The 18,805-nt window shown below is 38.6% G+C and overlaps 1 protein-coding gene and 1 long non-coding RNA gene across 3 annotated transcripts in view; one reads left to right on the forward strand and one right to left on the reverse strand.

Annotated features, from left to right (window-relative positions):
• The window catches only part of LOC107696128 (uncharacterized), a 34,383-nt gene extending 26,450 nt beyond the window's left edge, over positions 1-7,933 (forward strand). Inside the window, exon 3 of the long non-coding RNA XR_001635058.1 lies at positions 7,268-7,933. This is a non-coding gene — a long non-coding RNA (uncharacterized LOC107696128). The remainder of the gene's footprint in view (positions 1-7,267) is intronic.
• LOC107696126 (forkhead box protein O3-like) overlaps positions 1-16,125 on the reverse strand; it is a 30,757-nt gene extending 14,632 nt beyond the window's left edge. The window contains exons 1-2 of one of the 2 annotated variants that reach the window (XM_016496313.1): positions 15,547-16,125; positions 13,646-14,354 (exon numbers count right to left, since the gene is read on the reverse strand). In XM_016496313.1, the coding sequence (XP_016351799.1) occupies positions 13,646-14,185 (540 nt within the window). In that variant the 5' untranslated portion in view covers positions 14,186-14,354; positions 15,547-16,125. Of the gene's footprint in view, positions 1-13,645; positions 14,355-15,534 lie in introns of both variants that reach the window. The other variant, XM_016496312.1, reaches the window with a different exon arrangement.
• Between the last annotated feature and the right edge of the window lie 2,680 nt (positions 16,126-18,805).

The following is an 18,805-nucleotide window of genomic DNA, read 5'->3' on the forward strand; positions in this document are numbered from 1 at the left end:
GAGGTTGGGGTGATTGTTGCTGGTTACTGTATGATGATTGAAATCGCGAAATGGCCTTAAACAATTAGTAAATAAACTGCAGAACGTTATGTTTTCTAATACACGTGCGCATTGCATGTATTCTGACAGCGCTGCACGAACTCGCAGCAGATCTGCTTGATAACCAGGGTTCAAAGTCCAAAGCGCGAGGAAAATCTGTGCTGATACAGTCGTCCGTTGCTCAGTCACATTTTTATGAATTTTTACAAGGCATGTGACAATGTGATACGTACGACATATTCATAATGAGACTCGTTTATAAATCTGTTGTCAACAAAAATAAGTCCTCCAAATCTTCCTGCGCGTTTCCGCCAAAATAAAAGTTGAGAAAAAGCAAGAACTCTTATCAACATTCATAATAAAAATACATGCCTGATTCAAGAAGGGGGTTTGATGGCCAAAAATCATTATTTTACTAACTTATTAATTTAAAAGTTAAATTGTGCTTTGTTGGTATGTTGTCTGCTAGAATGTTAAAAATGTTCAGTGTTAAATATTTTTAAATTGTTGTTTTGTAATTGATTTTTTTTCTTTGAAAAGCAAGACAAAACAGTAAAAAGCACATTTTGGCTTTTTAATTTATGCAATGGTGAAAAAATAAATTGGCAAAATACACGGGGAAAAAAACTCCGTATTCGGTATTCGGCCTTCGGCCCAGTGTTTAATTTTGTTCGGTTTCGGCTTCGGCCAAAAATTTTCATTTCGGTGCATCCCTAGTTTTTTCCCCCCTCCTTTCTCCCTTCTGCCATTTTGACTGGCTGACTCTTGTAAAGGGCTTTTCTCTAGTGGAACCCAGAACAAAAGCCTTCCAGTAACAACTCATCTACTGCACTGAACTTTCTGGCACGGCTCCAATGCATTCACACACTCTCCAGCAAATTGGACTCCCTCCAGAATCATTACACACGCACACTCATAGTTGAACTGGGCCTCTCTCTGGAATTAAAAGAAAGCTTTGGAACTCCATATAATCAAGACATACGTGAGTGAGCACATAGCACTGGTTTCCATCCACTAAAGAACACTGATACACGAGCAGGGTGCCAATCCAGAGGCTCAATCTAACCATGAAACCACTTTTGAAAGAGGTCTGCGCAGTAATCCCTCCAGAAACGTAGAGAGAAAGGGGGTAGGAGGGGCAAAAAGTGCTGTTCTTCAGTTGAGGACTGGAGAGCACAGCTCTGATACAACTTGAAAAACCTGAATAGCAGCCGTCCTTCTGAAATATACTGTACATGTACGCCCATGTGCACACACACACACACACACACACACACACACACTTCTACTCAACCATCTCCATCCTCCCCGAAATAAAAATACCTATATTTATTAAATGTCCTAAATGAATTTAAACTGACCTCTGACACAAATGACATAATAGAAGCAGTGCACAGTTGTTACAAGCCTGCTCATGCATATGTCTTTAAAAATAGCTTTGCTTTCCTTGCATCAAAAATGCTAACGCATTCACCCAAAGCAGTGACTTAGGCCATAATTTGCTGATTTAAATAGTCATCAGAAAAGGGAAGTAAGGTTATGTTCTATTTTTATTTGCAGACATACAGAAGTAGCTGTCAGATCACGAGACGAGACAAAAAACCTACAGAGGTGTGAAGGATGTTTACTCTTGGGTTCCTCTTCACCCATCTGCTTACAGAGTTCAAAATAACTGAATAATGCGTGTACTCTTAAGGTGTGGCTGTCAGCTGATGCTTTTTTTTTTTTTACTCTCTACTTGTGTTTCAAGGTGTCAACGAAACTCCTGTGTAAACTGGATTTTCTGACACAAAGGTTATAAGTTCCTGACTGCCGTTTAAAACAAATTTAAAAAAAAAAAGATGGATGGATGTCTAGGACAGACAGACAGACAAAAGAGAGCTAGATTCTGTATTCAGTAAGGCAAGGTAACCTGTATATAGTGTGTAAAAATTAATCACATATTTCTGCTAAAAGTGTGTGTCTAGACAGACTGTTAAGCTTTGCAAGTGGGCTGTATGAAATCTGGGTAAGTACCTTGTGCATTCAATCTGCCCAACAACAGTGATTCATAATTCATTGAAGTGTAGATTGTGCCCACTAGGCTTTTAGTAATTTTGTATTTGGGTTTGTGCGCATGTTTAAGTGTGTGCGAGCTGGTTCACTGTAAAAATGCACAGACAGAGACACTCATGAGAGTCTGTAAGCTTAGCAGCTCAACAGACTTTCGGTGCTTTTTGTAGCACGCCTTAGGGACTCAAGCTAAATTCCTGGCCGTGCCAGAGGGAAGTGCTTTAGAAGTGCACGGGGCACTTTCAGGGCACAGTTGTTAAAGACAAATTCAGAAGTATAGTTTTGGACAACACTCAAAGCTTGCTTCTCCCCTCATTCCCTGGCATCACTCTCATTTTCACTGTAAATCCACTTCCTTCGAAAACACCACAGCTTTCCAAGGTCTGTTTAGGTTGCCAGTGGTACATCTAATTAGAAAAGAGCAAGAACCACTAAATGAGACAGATTGATGCTTGTATCCTTGTGTATTTTTTATGTAGTGGTTTGGGCAAAGTTGTTTCAGAGGTTGTGTCATAGTAAACAGCCATTGTTGACGTCTTCTATGGAAACAATATTCATTTTACAGGATTAAAAGAGTATCTGTGGCCACGAAGTGCAAATCTGTTTGGCGTTACATTCAGAAAAGTTGTTCCAAATGTTTGTCACCAATCTGAGACTAAACACTAATGCGTTTAGTGTCGTTAATGCGCATACTGCATAGAAAAGGGCTCACGGTCTACTCCTCCCTCTGTCCTCTCCTTCACTCCCTCCCCCTCCGCCCTTTTCTCTAACTCTGAAAGAGAGAGCTGGAGGACTGCCAGAGTACGCGACTGCACGGTACACACACACACACAAACACACCATGCAGCACAGCTACACACTGACCTACATATGCTTCCACTGCGCCTGATTGAGTGCCCCACTGAACTTTCCAGCCAATCGCAAACGGGGAGGAGTGCAAGTCAGCCAATAACAAAGTACAAAAGAAAAAAAAAATCTGCTCACCAAGAATGGAAATTATATGTGTAAATGACGGGGTACCTGACTGATGTTAAATTTGCCTGTTCAACACTAAGAAGAAACCTCAGTGGACCATGAAGAGGGTTGTGTTGGCCAATCAAATATACACTCCGTGTACCCTAACACACACAAAGAAACATGAACTCCTGGATAAACTTACACGCACCCGCAAACATTCAACAAACACTAAAACAGGGTCATCAGGAGGTCATATAAAAGAGCAGCGATTCCCAACCAAAGGACTACTTGAAAATGTACATGAAAACAAACACAACAGAAAAAATATTTTAAATATTTAAATTTCTTTTATTACAAATATTAGTTTTTTTATTACATTTATTTTATTTTTAATGTAAGTATATTTTATAAATGTAAATAATAATCTTGATAAATCAGATATTTAGCCTAAAAAAGCAAATAAATAAATAAATATCTTGTGTGCAAGATTATAAATTGAAGTGAATGACACTATTGTGACATATTATTACCGTGTTCAATTTCTACAATATTTTTAAAATGTAATTTATTCCTTACTCCAGTCTTCAGTGTCACATGACCCTTCAGAAATCATTCTAATATGTTAATAAAACTTTTATTATTGTAAAAGTTGAAAACAGTTGTGATGCTTAATTTTACTTATTTTTGTGGAAACCATGATATTCTGTTCAGGATTCTTGGATTAATATAAAGTTTAAAATAACATAATTTATTTGAAAATGGAAGTTTTTTGTAATAATGTAAAAGTCTAAAGTATATTTAACAAATTAAAATAACTAATTGTTTTAAGTGTAAGTGAACTGTGTGTGCAAGATCATACATTTTTAAATTATTAAAAAATGTTGTTTCTTTTCTCTTCTTTCTATTCTTTTTCATTTATGTATTCTTACAGGAGGCTGTCAGAATACATAAGATAAAAAGGTTGGAAAACACTGTCATCCTCCTGACATCCTCAAAGACTCATCCTGGCCAGCAACTGGTAGAAAATCAAAGCTCTTTCTTCATCCTTATATTTATCTTGGCTGTTTTTATCTGCCTTTACTCTTCCCCTGACTCTCTCCACCTGTTTTTCTTTTTCGTGGTGTAATTTCTCTCTTCACTAAGCAATCTGGTGTGATGCATGGTGTGATAGTGAAGCTGATGTAACCACACAGCAGATTACACTGTGATCCTTAGTTTAATCTCCACTCGCTCTCTACGCACACACTGTATGTGTACATACACACATTGCACACTCAGTCAGCTCATATGACCAGCCACCTGACTAAGCCTCAAGTTTAGAGACTAATCCTCACACTGCACATCACACCACTGAGAAATTGTCTTTACTACGCATACTGTACACAACATGCCTATAAAAAACAATGAAGTCAAAATAACAATAATATATTAACCAGAGGTTGAAAGCGTATTCAGACGAACACTACAACTCAGCATAACACTGCATGTCAGAAAGCCTGGCTGTTCCAAGCCTTTGTGTTCTCCTGGAAAATCATTGGATCCCATTGCACAGCTGCAGGAAGAGGGGAAAAAAATAGAAGGGAGCAAAAAGCTGGGTGGAAGAAAAGAAAAAGTAAAACAAACAGGGGGAAGAAGTGGAGAGAGGAGAGACAGGAAAGGCACACTAACCCATATTTACCAAGCAGCACTGAGAGGGAAGAAAATCTGTGGGGAAAGGCAACGACTTTAGACCAACCACTCAGACCAATAATGCACACACTATCATGTGTGGCACTGATATTGCGAACGCTAACACACATCAGCGTCAAATTCTCACTCGCATATGTGCAAATCAATCAGTCTAAAAGCCCTTTCAGTTGAGAGCTGATGTCATTCCCAGCTAGATCATCAGCAATCCTCTCCCAATGGACCAATCTCTATCTATCCGTCTGTCTCTACTTCTCTGTTTGCTTTTCCCTTTCTTTTTTAATGTAGCTTTAATGGAAAGAGTGCACAATGTGGGTAGTGTACGACTTCACATTAATTAAAAATCATTTTAGTATTGTTTTTTCCAAGATTTTAAGACATCGTACTTCACTTTACAAATACCAAACCTTGACAAAACCCACTGCTTTTTACATTACAACACCACAGCGACCAGAGTTGTTATTGTACGGTTTTACTGCATCCAAGTACCACAATCAGTGTGGTTATTTTATTCTCTCTTGGACCTATGGAAATAAACACACAACATTCAGCGAGAAGCAAACATAAACCACTCATATGAGCAACTGTATATCCTCTACAATGCCAGTGTTTCAGCAGACTGGGATCTCTCCATACACAGCTTTCATACAGTGTTGTATAATGAGCTGTTTGTATTCAAACAACGTTGATACTGTATGTTTCCCTCAAGGTCTATACACAGCACAGGAGAGTGTAACCTCGCACCCCCACCCGCCCGTTCACAGTAATATGAGAGAAAGAGAAGGAGGCAAACTTAGATTTAAAAAAAGAAGGAAGAGAGAGAAGGCGAGGGGCCCCTTTTTCTGGTACCCCATGTAACCCTTATTGGGCCTCTACACAGAGAGAAATAAAAAGCAGAAACAGAGAAGGACACTGTAGAACCACAGACACAGACAAGTTTAGTGGCTCCTTTCAGTGATAATAATAACAATTGTGTGTATATAAACACACACACACACATACAGTATACAAATAGGCTGCAATGTGGGAGTTCACGCTACATTACTGCATATGGTCACTCATGCGCACATGCGTTCATCCACACATAAAAGAAAAGCTCTATCTTTGAAGCATATGAGCAAGGAAATGCATACTGTTCCCAGAAAAGGGGTGTGTGTGTATGTCTGTGTCCATTTGCTTGTGTGCATATAAAAAGCATCAACACTCACTACGGGAAGGAGAGAAACAAGGAGAAACAGGCTCAGGGCCTCTTATCTACTCCTTAAAAACAAAGGGGGTGTCGTAGAGGGTATATGAATATACTGCAGAATGTGTAAACTCTGTGAACCCTGCATGCTTGGTTTGCAGGATTCAGAGAGCGTGACTGTTTGCGAGTGCAATCAATGAGGAGCATGCTTGCTCATTAAACCCTGTGACCCACCATGCCATTCAAGCAAACTATTACTATGCACTTCAGTTAAAAAGTTTGGGGTCAGTAAGATTTTTTAAAATGTTTTTGTCTCTTAAGCTCACCAAGGCTGCATGTATTTGATCAAAAATACAATGAAAATAGTAAAATTGTGAAATATTATTACAATTTAAAATAACTGTTTTCTATTTTAATATATTTTAAAATGCAATTTATTCCTGTGATGCCAAAAATGGATTTTCAGTGTTGCGATATGCTGATTTGGTGATCAAGACACATTTCTTATTATTATCATCAAAGTTGAAAACAGGTGTGCTGCTTAATATTTTTGTGGAAACCATGCTAGATTTTTTTCAGGATTCTAAGTTCTCGAAAACAGCATTTATTTGAAATAGAAATAATTTCTAATATTATAGATGTCTTTACCTTCACTGTGTTTGATCATTTATTGAAGTATTAATTTGTTTTAAAAAATCTTGTCGTCAAACTTTTGAAAGATAGTGTAGCAACTTCTTTAATAAATCATACGTTATTTTATATAAAGTTTATTAGTACTGTACATTTTTTGTGCCAAGAACATCATCATTTTGTTTGACCATTTATCACCCTCTCAACCCCTTTAACCACTTTGTTGCTGCTGTGCTTAGAAAGAGAAAGTTCAACCAAATATGAAAATGTTGTCATCATTTATTCACCCTGAAGTCAATGCAAACTGGTAACAGCATTTTCATTTGATCAGAACACCCTTTATCAGGTAGTAACAGTGAGATTCCAAAATGATTCTTGGGAGCTAATTCTGTGTAAAGATTCTCCTTAAAAGCTGCACTAAAATGCTGCATGTCTGCCACATCAGAGTGACTGTTGTCAGTCACTGTGTGTCAAATTTCAAATGTGTGATGCATTGCGATTCATTTGTGAATGTGTAAATTATTAAATATACAATCAACCAAATGATTAACAATTCATTTCAAATCCTTATTACAATTTTTGTAGACCAATCCTAAATTGTTTCAGAAGAATCACAATGCATCAGTGAATCAGTTTCTCCTACCATCCATAACATTTATAGTGTATTGGACCTACTGTAGACTGACTAGGTTAAATCTTACAATCATTTTTTTACAGAGAGGGATTGCCTGGCATCACATGACTTTTCTGAGAATGTGCAATGCAAAGGAAGAACAAATGCAGACAAACAGTGAGAGCAGCGAGGAAGACGTACACGAGATACCCAGGAGCTGTAGAGCGATTTCATGCCCCCATAAACACTGCAGCACAAATAGAAGTATAGAGAGAGAGGGATGGGGGAGGAGGGCAGACAAAGGTAAGTGGAACAAAACTAAGCAAATCTAACTAAAAATGCAGGCAGTGTTAGAGATTAGAACAGCTGCCTTCAAATTTGTGCCAAAAGGCATGTGCCACATTACTTTAGCCCAAAATGTTCCTGATATACTGCTTCCTCACTCTGACTGAGCTGGCTGATAACAAACTGCTTATGTGTCCAGCAGCTGGAACCGTTGCAGACTTTACTGCTAAGTCAGAGCTCCGGCCCCATTCAGCTTGATCCACTGGCCTCCACTGACATCCATATCACCAGAGCTGACCCCAGGGCAGGTTAAAGACAGGTGTGTAAACACTGAAGGTGCAGTGAAAAGAGATAAGCCTCCGCTGATAGTGTGCAAGGCAATGGACTCTTAAAACAGATAACAGGCATGTGCCGATGACCTCACCACATGTAGAATATCTGATTGGCCTGTTATTTAGAACACACTGTATTGATAAGAGGTGTTGGTTTGGTTATGACATCAGTTCTTGGAAAAGACTTTGACTTTAAGAGACATTCAGATTGAGAAACATTCAGACAAAGAGATACTTGGTGAGCAATCTAAAGACCACGACAAGGAAAAAAATCCCTAAGAGTTTTAGGTGGAAATCCTAGAAAGCCACTGACCTGCACAGTTTAGCTCCAACCCCAATTAAAAAACAACTGTTTTCTATTTTAATATATTTTCAAATGTAATTTATTCCTGTGATGGTAATGCTGAATTTTCAGCAGCCATTACTCCAGTCTGTAGTGTCACATGATCCTTCAGAAACCATTCTAATATGTTGATTTGGTGCTCAAGAAACATTTCTCATTAAGTGTTCTGCAAAATAATCTTGTGGAAACTGTGATCAATTTGTCAGGATTATTTTCAGCATTTATTTGAAAATAGAAATCTTGTAAAAATGTAAATGTCTTTAAATGTCACTTTTCAATTTAATGCATTCTTGCTGAATAAATGTATTAATAAAAAAAAACATCTTACTGACCCCAAACTTTATTACATTAGTGTACATAGTATCGGTGATGCTGACTAATTTGTTGTTCAATTAATTGTACCCACAGAAGTACATATGAGTATAAATATATATATATTTACTGCTCAGAATGTCATAGTACATACAAGCAATTAAGAGAGATATTTCTCTAAATGTGTTTTTAAAAATCTAGCTTTTTTTGCCCCCAGTTTTCAAAATAACTCAGCATTTTATGTAAAAATACAGCAAAGCGTGACAATTACAGGCAATCAAAGATCATTTGATGTTTAATAAACAACTATGCAGTATAGTTTTGGACAAATGATATTTCACAGTGGAAGCTACTCTGTGATTTTTGCAGTTACAGGATCAAATGTGAAGATAAATTAAATCCTTCAACTTGGTATCTGATCAAACATGTAGCTCTGTAAAGTTTCCTAGACTTCTGACTAAGTGTCAGGTGTCATATAGCCTACTTATTGGCCCCATAAAAATGTTGCCCTGGGTTCCACTGATTTAAGTTATGGCTCTGTCATTTACAAAAGCCAACATAAATTTGACTACCAAATTCACTACATCCATGTGGCCTCTGGTGTTATGTCACAGAAAATAAATTTGCTTAGTCAAGGAGGATCTGAAAGCCTTACATCATCACAGACCCATATTTAAACACCTGCTCCACAATCGAAGCACAGGAACTGCCAGACTCAATCTACCATAATCTGGGTTAATCAATCCAATCTTTTGTCTAATCAAATGTCTACACATGCATACCCACATATGAGCACCAAAATAGACCCTCTGCGTCACCACAACCAGGCTAATAATCGCCCACTCCTGTCTGACAGTTTTTCTCTGTTATCTCTCAAAGGGCTGATATATGAGATTGTCACTGAGTATGTATTTGCCTAAAACTGTCATTTCCCTCTGTTCACAGCAATAATCACTCTCTAAAAAGCCACATCTCTTCTCATTACTGCTGGCTTTGTCCGGCCAAAAGCTCCTGACATAGAAATCTAGCTTTATTGTACTTAATTAAAGTTTAAACGGGAACTATTTTTCTGCACCGTGATGGGCAGACATACGTAATTGGAAATGACGGGTTGGGAAGAAAACAAATGAAAATTTCAAAAGCTTCAGGTCAGAGCTGCAAGCAAGCACACCTTTAGAAAACTGAGCGGGTATATTAGGAGCATGGAAAAGATGGGAAGAAGCACAGGCTGAACTAGAAATACATTCAAATGTCTTTACCGCAGCATATCTGCTTCTGACATGCTGCTGTAGATGCTGTCCCATCAGGAAGTCTGTTTTAATCAAATGTTTTCAAATATGAAAATGTCTGCTGGGTGAGGGGGGGAAAGTGCATATGTACGAATTACAGCAAGTGATGTCGGTTGAGCATAAAATACAAGTGCTTAAACCTTGTGCGCGGGATGTACATTTCATCATCAGCACAGCCAGATTTTTCTAACTGTACGTAATCCTTCTGCTGTCACCCACTTACAAAAAAACTGTGCAAAAACAGCCTGTTATACTGCTTGATATTGCAAACTTGTATTTGTTATCATATTATTTTAATGATCATTTATTATTTTAATTATCATAATCAGAAATACACTGGTTTGTAGCACAAATAGTTTTATTGCGCCCCTTCGTTCAATTCAATTGATAATCGTTCAAGAAAATAGCTTACTTCTGTGTTTCAACGTAAGGTGGATGCTTTAGTGTAACCATAGCAAAACATCTATGACCCCAGTGACCCTCACTTCAAGACCTCTCATGCATCTAAACATGACCAGGCATGTATAAAAGCACAAAACATCAACATTAACCACATGCCAGTCAGACACAAAACAGTGACTGTACATGAATTAACAGTCATAGCCACTGCAATATCTGCACACACCTCCCACACATTTTCTCAGCACTTTTAAATTCTTTAAAGTTAGCATGAAATGAACATTCGCCCTACCTATTTTTCTAAATTAATATTATAGATCTCATTGTGAACAATTAATCTGTGCATGTTTCATTTATTTATTTATTGTTTGGCAACATATGCAGGACTTCTCCAATCATTTCATCCACTCAAACCCGTTCTGACAAGCTTGCGTTCCCCTGCCTCCAATTTTAGGTACAACACCCACGTCTCAAAATCCAATCAACAACAGATGGATAAAAGCACATGCATAAAACTCCCCACCCTACACTTTTTATTTTTTTATAATCCATTACTCTCTGATGTACGTCACAATATGGAAGAAAAGATCTGTCGCTAATTCCATTTCATCAAGACGAGATACAGATATTATGTACAGCACTAAAGGAGTGCAATTTTGCATGTATTATGTGCATATATAATATTAATGTTGTATTTGTTTACCCCTCCCTCTTGACAATAAACAAATTACAGGAAAAACCTTAAGTAGCGCACCTACATCTTGGAACTGTGCAGAGTGAAATTCGCAGAATACAGACCCTCTGGAGGGTGACCGGATTGCTTTCATCACTGTGACTGAAAGATTTCAATTGGGCCTAGTGTGGCAGCTCAGCATATGAAGTGTTCCAGGAACAATTATGGTGCAACACAATATAGTAGTAGCTTGTTCTTTTTAAGTTACATAATCTGATTATATTTCAGATGTGAGATAAACAGCAGGGTTACGCAAGGTAATAACATAGCAAAGAGGATAGAGACGAGTGTGTGTGGTGGACACGAGATTACAAGATTAAAAGCAGTGAGCTGGCAAATCTGCATGTGTGTGTGAGAGATCCTCAAGAGATGTCTCTTAAAAATTGATAAAATTACCCAAATTAATGCTTGAAGCACTGAATAATTTAAAGGCTGAATTTTAAGAGTAAAGTACATCATTTGGCACTAGAGGAATGATCTGTCTCTGCTGGAGCTCATTGTGAACGATAAATCAATAAAATCTCATCACTTGTACACCTGCAAAAGAAACCTTTTCAAAAACATTCAAGACATCACAATCACATTCCGCCCGATTGTATAACCAGATCATTAAATAAAGACACAGCATTATCCAGTAACATTCAGTCCAGAGAGTAGGAGGAAGGTGCTGTAATGTCATCTATGCTATAACAGTCACTCTCTCTCTCTCTCTCTCTCTCTCTCTCTCTCTCTCTCCTGCAGAGTCACAACAGTATGTTCAACAGAAACAAAGGAACGCCTTTATGAGATCACATGTCATCCAAACCCTCTCATTAAAGCAGAGAGGACCAGGTAGCCATAGTGATGCAGCTTATCATTTTTGCACCTGTACTTGGTCACTGCCGCCTTTTGTGTCTGGATAAGACATCTTAGGCCTACTTATCTTTTGTTGCTCTTTCTGTCTCTTAATTTAACTCCTTTTCTATTCTTAATTAGCAAGGAAACTGGCCTTTCTTGCAGGTTTTGCAAACATTTTACTGTAAAATGCAATATTGACAATACCTGAAATACTTCAGAGGGTCGTGGTGGGTCTCAATGCTTATGTTTTCATCCTTCAAGAATCCTTCAAGGGTTTAGGTGAAGTAGTTTTATCGGAATGTTGAGATATTCTGAGGTTGTGTTAAAACCGGCACCTACACTCCGTACACACAGATCTGCTCCAAGTTTTAAGACGTTTGCTGGAATGTGTGTCATATTTAGAGCTCAAGGTATCACATGAGCAAAGTTCAGTGGAACATGTTTAGACATTTTTCCACATATCAGAAATGGCAGCAGGCACTAGATTACTGGTTCTAATAGAGACCAGGGAGAGGTGTGTTTATTTGTGTAAACTCATGCTACAATTGTGGTTATAGTATTTGATCATAAAACATGTTTGACTGACAGGTAATGTTTTGCATAGCAGTTTGAGAAACATGATCGTGCACATACACGGCCCTGAATGCTAGACGAGTCGGTGTGCAAACAGTTCCACGCTGAGCTGGATTCCACATAGTTTGCCGTTGCCACAGACCTGGCAGTAACTCTCCTTTCACTATTATAATTCATGGCTATTTATGGCCAGTGGGACAGGCAAGTGGGGCCTCCTACCGCAAACTCAGCCCTTGACCTTGCACCCACAACCCCACCATATACCCCCTCCCCCAACCCGCCCTGGCTCTGTAAGTGAAAGGCCCATATGTCTTGTGCTGGCTTCGGCCCATGGCCATGACATTCCCTTTGAAGGCAGTCCTGCCTGCTGACTGCTAAGAAGAAGTTCGTGCCATTCTGAGTTGTTACGCAATTCCTAATGTCATTCAACACCTACATAAACAGTCTGGGCAGCTTCTAGAGCGGGTACATTTACCGTGCCAAGTTTTATGTAAGCCGTGCTGCATGGATATGAACATAAAGGCATTTAGAGACATGGACATTTCTTAGGCTTGGCTCTGATGATATAGTATGTATGGCTTTTAAGCATTATCACAAGACAAAGTCCATCTAAACTAACTTGAGCAAATTGTTTTGTCACAATTTTTCCATACTGATCATGCCTAATTTGCTGTTTATTTTTATGCTATTGTCCAAATAGTTTCTTTATAGGAGACGTCACTAAGCTTGCTGCACCATTGAGTCATGTGCACGTGAGCCCTTGAAACCTTTCCAGTTTTCAGTGTGAGTAAGCGTGGCCAAACATGCCAGAACATGTGTTTCTTGTTGTGATACAGAATGAAAATGCTGCACGGAATAAAAGAGACACTTGCCCATCTTATGACATGCATTATTTAGCACAGTGGATCTTAGCCTTGTTCCTGAAGGGGCCCTCCAACAGTACACATGTTGGATGTCTGCTTAAAGTGATAGTCTGCCCAAACATTACTTTCCCTCATGTCATTCCAAACCTACATGACTTTCTTTCTTCTGTAAAACACAAAAGAAAATATTCTGATGAATGTAGGCAACCAAATGGTTTGGGGTCTCATTGGCTTCCATAATATGGACAAAAATAAATGCTATGGAAGTCAATGGGACCCAAATCTGTTTGGTTACCAACATTCTGCAAAAGATCTTCTTTTTTGTTCCAAAGAGGAAAGAAAGTCATACAGGCTTGGAATGACATAAGAGTTAGTAAATGATGACAGAATATCCCTTCTGTATCGCTTCATATCTGATTAAACTCATCAGCTCATTAGCAGAGACATCTAAAATGTGTAGTGTGTGGTGGCCTTCAGGAACGCAGTTGGGAAGCACTGCTCGAGTGGAGCGCTTACCTTCCAACCAGCTGAACTGTTGCTGTCGCCTTTGTCTTTAAAGTATGGGACGCTTCTGACCATCCAGTCGTAGATCTGGGACAGTGTCAGTCTCTTGTCTGGGGTGCTCTCTATGGCTTTTGTGATAAGGTCTGCGTAGGACAGGTTGCCCCATGCGTTCCTCCTTGAAGATGACTTCCGGGGAGTTTGCTGTTGGCTGCTCTGACCGCTTGCCCCCGGACTCGCCGTGGTCACAGAAGTGGGCTGAGAAGAAAGTGGGGAGCCTGTGTTCTCCTGACTGCTAGTGGAATGCAGTTCCTCAGTCAGGCTTGGGCTGCCACTGTCCTCTCCTTCACCCACACTGTTGGCACTGATTGCCATAGCTTTGTCATCCTCATCATCTTCTTCCTCTGGGATTATGTCAGTGTCGTTGGAAGCAGGCTTTGCTGAGCTGGACTCTGGCAGTGGCCAAGTGCATGATCTCGGCCGTTTCTGTGGCTCAAAATCCGGATCGATGGCTACCTCCAGAGAGGACAGTGGCTCCAGGGTTGTCTCTGCCATTGCCTCTACCAGCCTTCTCTGATGCTCCTCTGTACTGTCTTGATCAATGATAAACAGGCAGTGGGAAGCGGTCACAGTCGCATTCCATGAATGCACCTAAATATCTAAATGGTGCTTAAATGCTTCTTGAGCCACTAGTGCAAATCTGAATGATAATTAACACCCCTCCCTGTGTTTCAGAAAGACAAAAATACAATATACAAATTATATGCAACTGTGCATTTTATATATACAGTGGGTACGGAAAGTATTCAGACCCCCTTCAATTTTTCACTCTTTGTTATATTGCAGCCATTTGCTAAAATCATTTAAGTTAATTTTTTTTCCTCATTAATGTACACACAGCACCCCATATTGACAGAAAAACACAGAATCGTTGACATTTTTGCAGATTTATTATAAAAGAAAAACTGAAATATCACATGGTCCTAAGTATTCAGACCCTTTGCTCGTGTGTGTGTGTGTGTGTGTGTGTGTGTGTGTGTGTACGTGTATCACATTACATTATAGAAAGAGAGAGAGAGATTATGCACTTTAAATTTAACATTTTGCCATCCAAATGAGGCAAATTTAAGCTACTATTTCAAAAGCCATTAACGGTATAATTAAACGTATCATTTTTCGATGTGTCTAATGAATCAGTGAAAATTAAAGGCTTCTGGAAATGCGGGGTACGCACGCGCAACACTCACGTGAAGGTATAAACAAAGATTAGCGTGTATACTGTACGCAAAGTGCTCCGTTTTCATTTTAATTTAACACTTGCTTGATGGCACATCTTCTTGCTCGTTACACTTTCATAATGACACACTCTGACTCAGATTATTCGTATTCCAGTGGAGATGACCGCATGAATGAGATATGAAACCACTGTTATTGTGAAAGTGAAAAATGTAGGACTTAAATCAATTGCTATTCCATAACAATATTCAGTATTATTCAATATTAATAATATGATAGCTGGCTGGATTCCGAGAAACAACAGCGTGAATGCAAAGTGGACCAATTCAAATTGGTCAAACACAAACCAATTCAAACACATTTCAAATATCTGTAATTTTTAAAATGAAATGATTCACGTAAGTCTACAAATATTAGCTATATTTTCAACGTTTTCAAAGCCTAATTAGCAAAACTGTTTTATGTGATTCCAAACCAAATTAAATTACTTCTTAAGGTGTATTTGCACACACTGCGCACGTAAATCACAACTGTCAGCCAAAATTTTGTGACAGCACAACTATAGTACCTAATGTAAATAAATCCAGTACATTAATATGAGCGTGTGTGTGTGTATACACACACATGCATGAGTATACATTATAATATTAGAATGCATAATGCAATACCTCAACACGCACCATTCAGCCAGAGCCGTTTCTCTTCTCTGTGTCGCACTCCAGTCACTTGGTGCACTGATGTAATACAACTACATCTCTCCAGCGCACTTAGCAAGTAGCCACGGACAAAGCGCCACAACGTCACTGCACACAACCATCACAAGCAGAAAGTCGCTGTAGTGACAAAAGAACTGAACTGTCAGAGCCACTTCACATTCAGCGGGCTACAATCAAAACGCCGTTATGTCAGATCAAGACAACTACAATAACAAGGAAAAAACTACGCGTGCTCGTAGACTGTACTGATGATTTTGTGCTATTTGCCAGTTTGACCCCTATGTCCCTTCGCATTCCGAAGACTCTTTAACAATTAAAGGTAACGTTAGAGACGCAACTATCGCTTAATGACTGTGTCTTGTTAGAGCGCGCACCGGTGCCTCGGTGTCACGAACGGTACATTGCAATAATTCCCATCCAGAAAGCCCCTTCTCTCTCTCTGCACCTATCTATCTAAAGGCACAGAAGGACTATCTACTCTAATCGTCTGTCAGCACTCAAGCCAGCTCAATTTAGGACTGAGTGACTGGAGAAGGGCGAGAAGAGAAACGCAGCCTCTACCGCTGACAGGGACCTGCCCCCTAGATTCCGCCTGTGGGATCGCCTCTTAAAGGGCCACTGCTCCCCATCACAGCTGCCAACAGGCGAGAGGACATGCTCAAACAAGTCACTCCAAGCACCGAGAGCCCATATCAGTTTATCGGATTTCCAAAGACAGATTCAGTTTGAGAAGTTGTAGTTCAGACATGCAAACAACATTATCTGGAATGTGCTGTAGATTAGAGACAACACTTTCAGGTAACACAAGTAGACAGAATTAGCCAGTACATCATTAAGGGAGCCAGTAGTACAGTGTTGAGGGAGTTAGTGTGACAAATTTGGTTATAATCAGATGCCTGATAAGTAATATCTTAAAGGAATAGTTCACCATAAATGTTGTCACTTTCTCCACTGTTCCAACACAGTATTACTTTCTTGAAAACATGTTCTTTGTGAAGCATGTCCTTATGGTGGTTTGAAATGAAAATTCACCCAATTTTGTAAATACATGTTACACATCTTACTGTGATTTTTTTTTTTTTTTGACATTGTAATTAATAATCAGAATGTCATAACTGGAATTTCTGGGGAAACGCCACACTTCTCTCTGGTGAATTATGCAGGTTTTCTCCAATCATTTGGTCTGCTTAAACTCGCCCGTAAAAACCGTTTCATCTGACTCCCATTTTTTTGAATGCAGTGCCCACATCTCAAAATCCAATCAACAAATGACAGATTTTTTACGTCACAATATGAAATAATAGATTTGTTGCCATTTCGTTTCATCACAGTTTTAAATCCCTAAGTTGTATAAAAAAAGAGAAAACGGTAATAGAACAATAAAAGTAGCCCATATTGGTAAGCAAGTTTTTTTGAAGGCATAGGATAGTGTTTTGTGAAGAACAGACTGAAATTGAAGTCATGAAATTGAAATAAAATAACATTCACAATCATGTTTTTAACATACTACAATCAGTCCCATTATCAGCAAGAATCAATGGAGTTTGTCATCCATGTCATCAAACCCTGAGTGATACATTCAAAGGCAACACTTAACTAAACACATAACCACAAATTATATTTCAGAACTATAGCAAAAGCAGAGTTCAGCTCCAAAATTGTATTTTCACAATACTTGGAACAGACTGCATGGGTCTCAGAGAGTCACTGCATGAGTCTTTTTTTTTTTTTTTTTTTTTTTTTTTTTTTTTTTTTTTTTTTTTTTTTTTTTTTTTTTTTTTTTTTTTTTTTTTTTTTTTTTTTTTTTTTTTTTTTTTTTTTTTTTTTTTTTTTTTTTTTTTTTTTTTTTTTTTTTTTTTTTTTTTTTTTTTTTTTTTTTTTTTTTTTTTTTTTTTTTTTTTTTTTTGATCTTGGAATTTAAAATCACAATCCACTTTCAATGGATGTACAATTGCCCATTCTCCCCCAAGAAAGAAAATAATGGGGGTTTGTAAATATAATTTTAATGGAAGTCTTCCTTTAAATATTCAAAAATATCTGGTAATTATGTTTTTTTTTTTACTTGCTCTGGGGCCACTGACAAATGTTGAGGCATGTCTTGTATTTACCTTCCGCTGGCACTTTAATCCCTGCGTGAAGTCGTCCTTCATGACACGCCCCCTGCTGCCAGCCTCTTTTTATTCAAACACATGACGTAATTCATAATAAAGAAATTTGCTCTGGCGTTTGCGCTCCTCCAGTACAGTGACGTCTTATCAAAACACGAGCACGTCTTTGTTCCTGCGGAGGTGCGTACTTTCTCGGGCGCGGTGAATCCGACGATGTTTGTGAAGGAATGCGCGCATTCCTTCCACGTGTCTGCATCGGCACATAATCACATTAATCGAGATACAAGCTGAGATTAATAATGACATTTATGCAGGTTCAGAGTCTGAAATACATGTGAAAACATACATAACTCATTACATAATCGCACGGTTTGTGTAGGATATTAAAGTGGTGCCATGCTGTGATACTATTGTATGGCCAACAACAATTGGTACTAAAGGCTGTTTTCTTATTCAGTCACTAAAGATTTAACACCATTGTTTGCTCCTCTATTCACTCATCTTTTCAAAATCAGCCCAACCCCCTTCTGTCTCCCTTTCCTTTGTTCCTAACCCTGCTTGCATGGAAAAGTCTGCAGGTGACCTCTACAATAACTGTAGACACCAGCTTTAGTAAATGTCTAAATGGTTCCTCAGTACATGAGACACTATGTTTCCAGTATTGTCAATGTAGATTACACATATTATGTGTGAACTGATAGTCGATATGATGTGTTGCTCCAAGGTCTCTTGTGGGACATGTATTTATGATACTTATTTTCCTTTAGCCTGTATAAATGTTTGTTCAGTATCCCTGAGCATATGGTAATAGATGTATTGTACAGATTTGTTTGTAGGTGAGGGTGCCTAGTCTACTTCTCTCTGGGAGGAACAGATAGGGAGCTGCAGTATGCTTTGCTAGTGTCATGTAAACTAATAACACAGAGGGTGTGAACAGGCAACAGAACTATCTTCTACTGCCACCTTCAGACCAAAATGAGAAATGACAGAAAATAGACCCTTTAAATGTTAAGATTTTGAAGAAACTGGATTGGTGAATGTTTTTGGAGCTTATGCTCATCATGGTTGGTCCCAAGAAAAGAAGAGAAAATAAAATAAAAATGTAATTTTGTTTG

This window comes from Sinocyclocheilus anshuiensis, unplaced genomic scaffold, assembly GCF_001515605.1.
Source record: "Sinocyclocheilus anshuiensis isolate Anshui unplaced genomic scaffold, SAMN03320099.WGS_v1.1 scaffold306, whole genome shotgun sequence".
In the NCBI taxonomy this organism is placed as follows: domain Eukaryota; kingdom Metazoa; phylum Chordata; class Actinopteri; order Cypriniformes; family Cyprinidae; genus Sinocyclocheilus; species Sinocyclocheilus anshuiensis.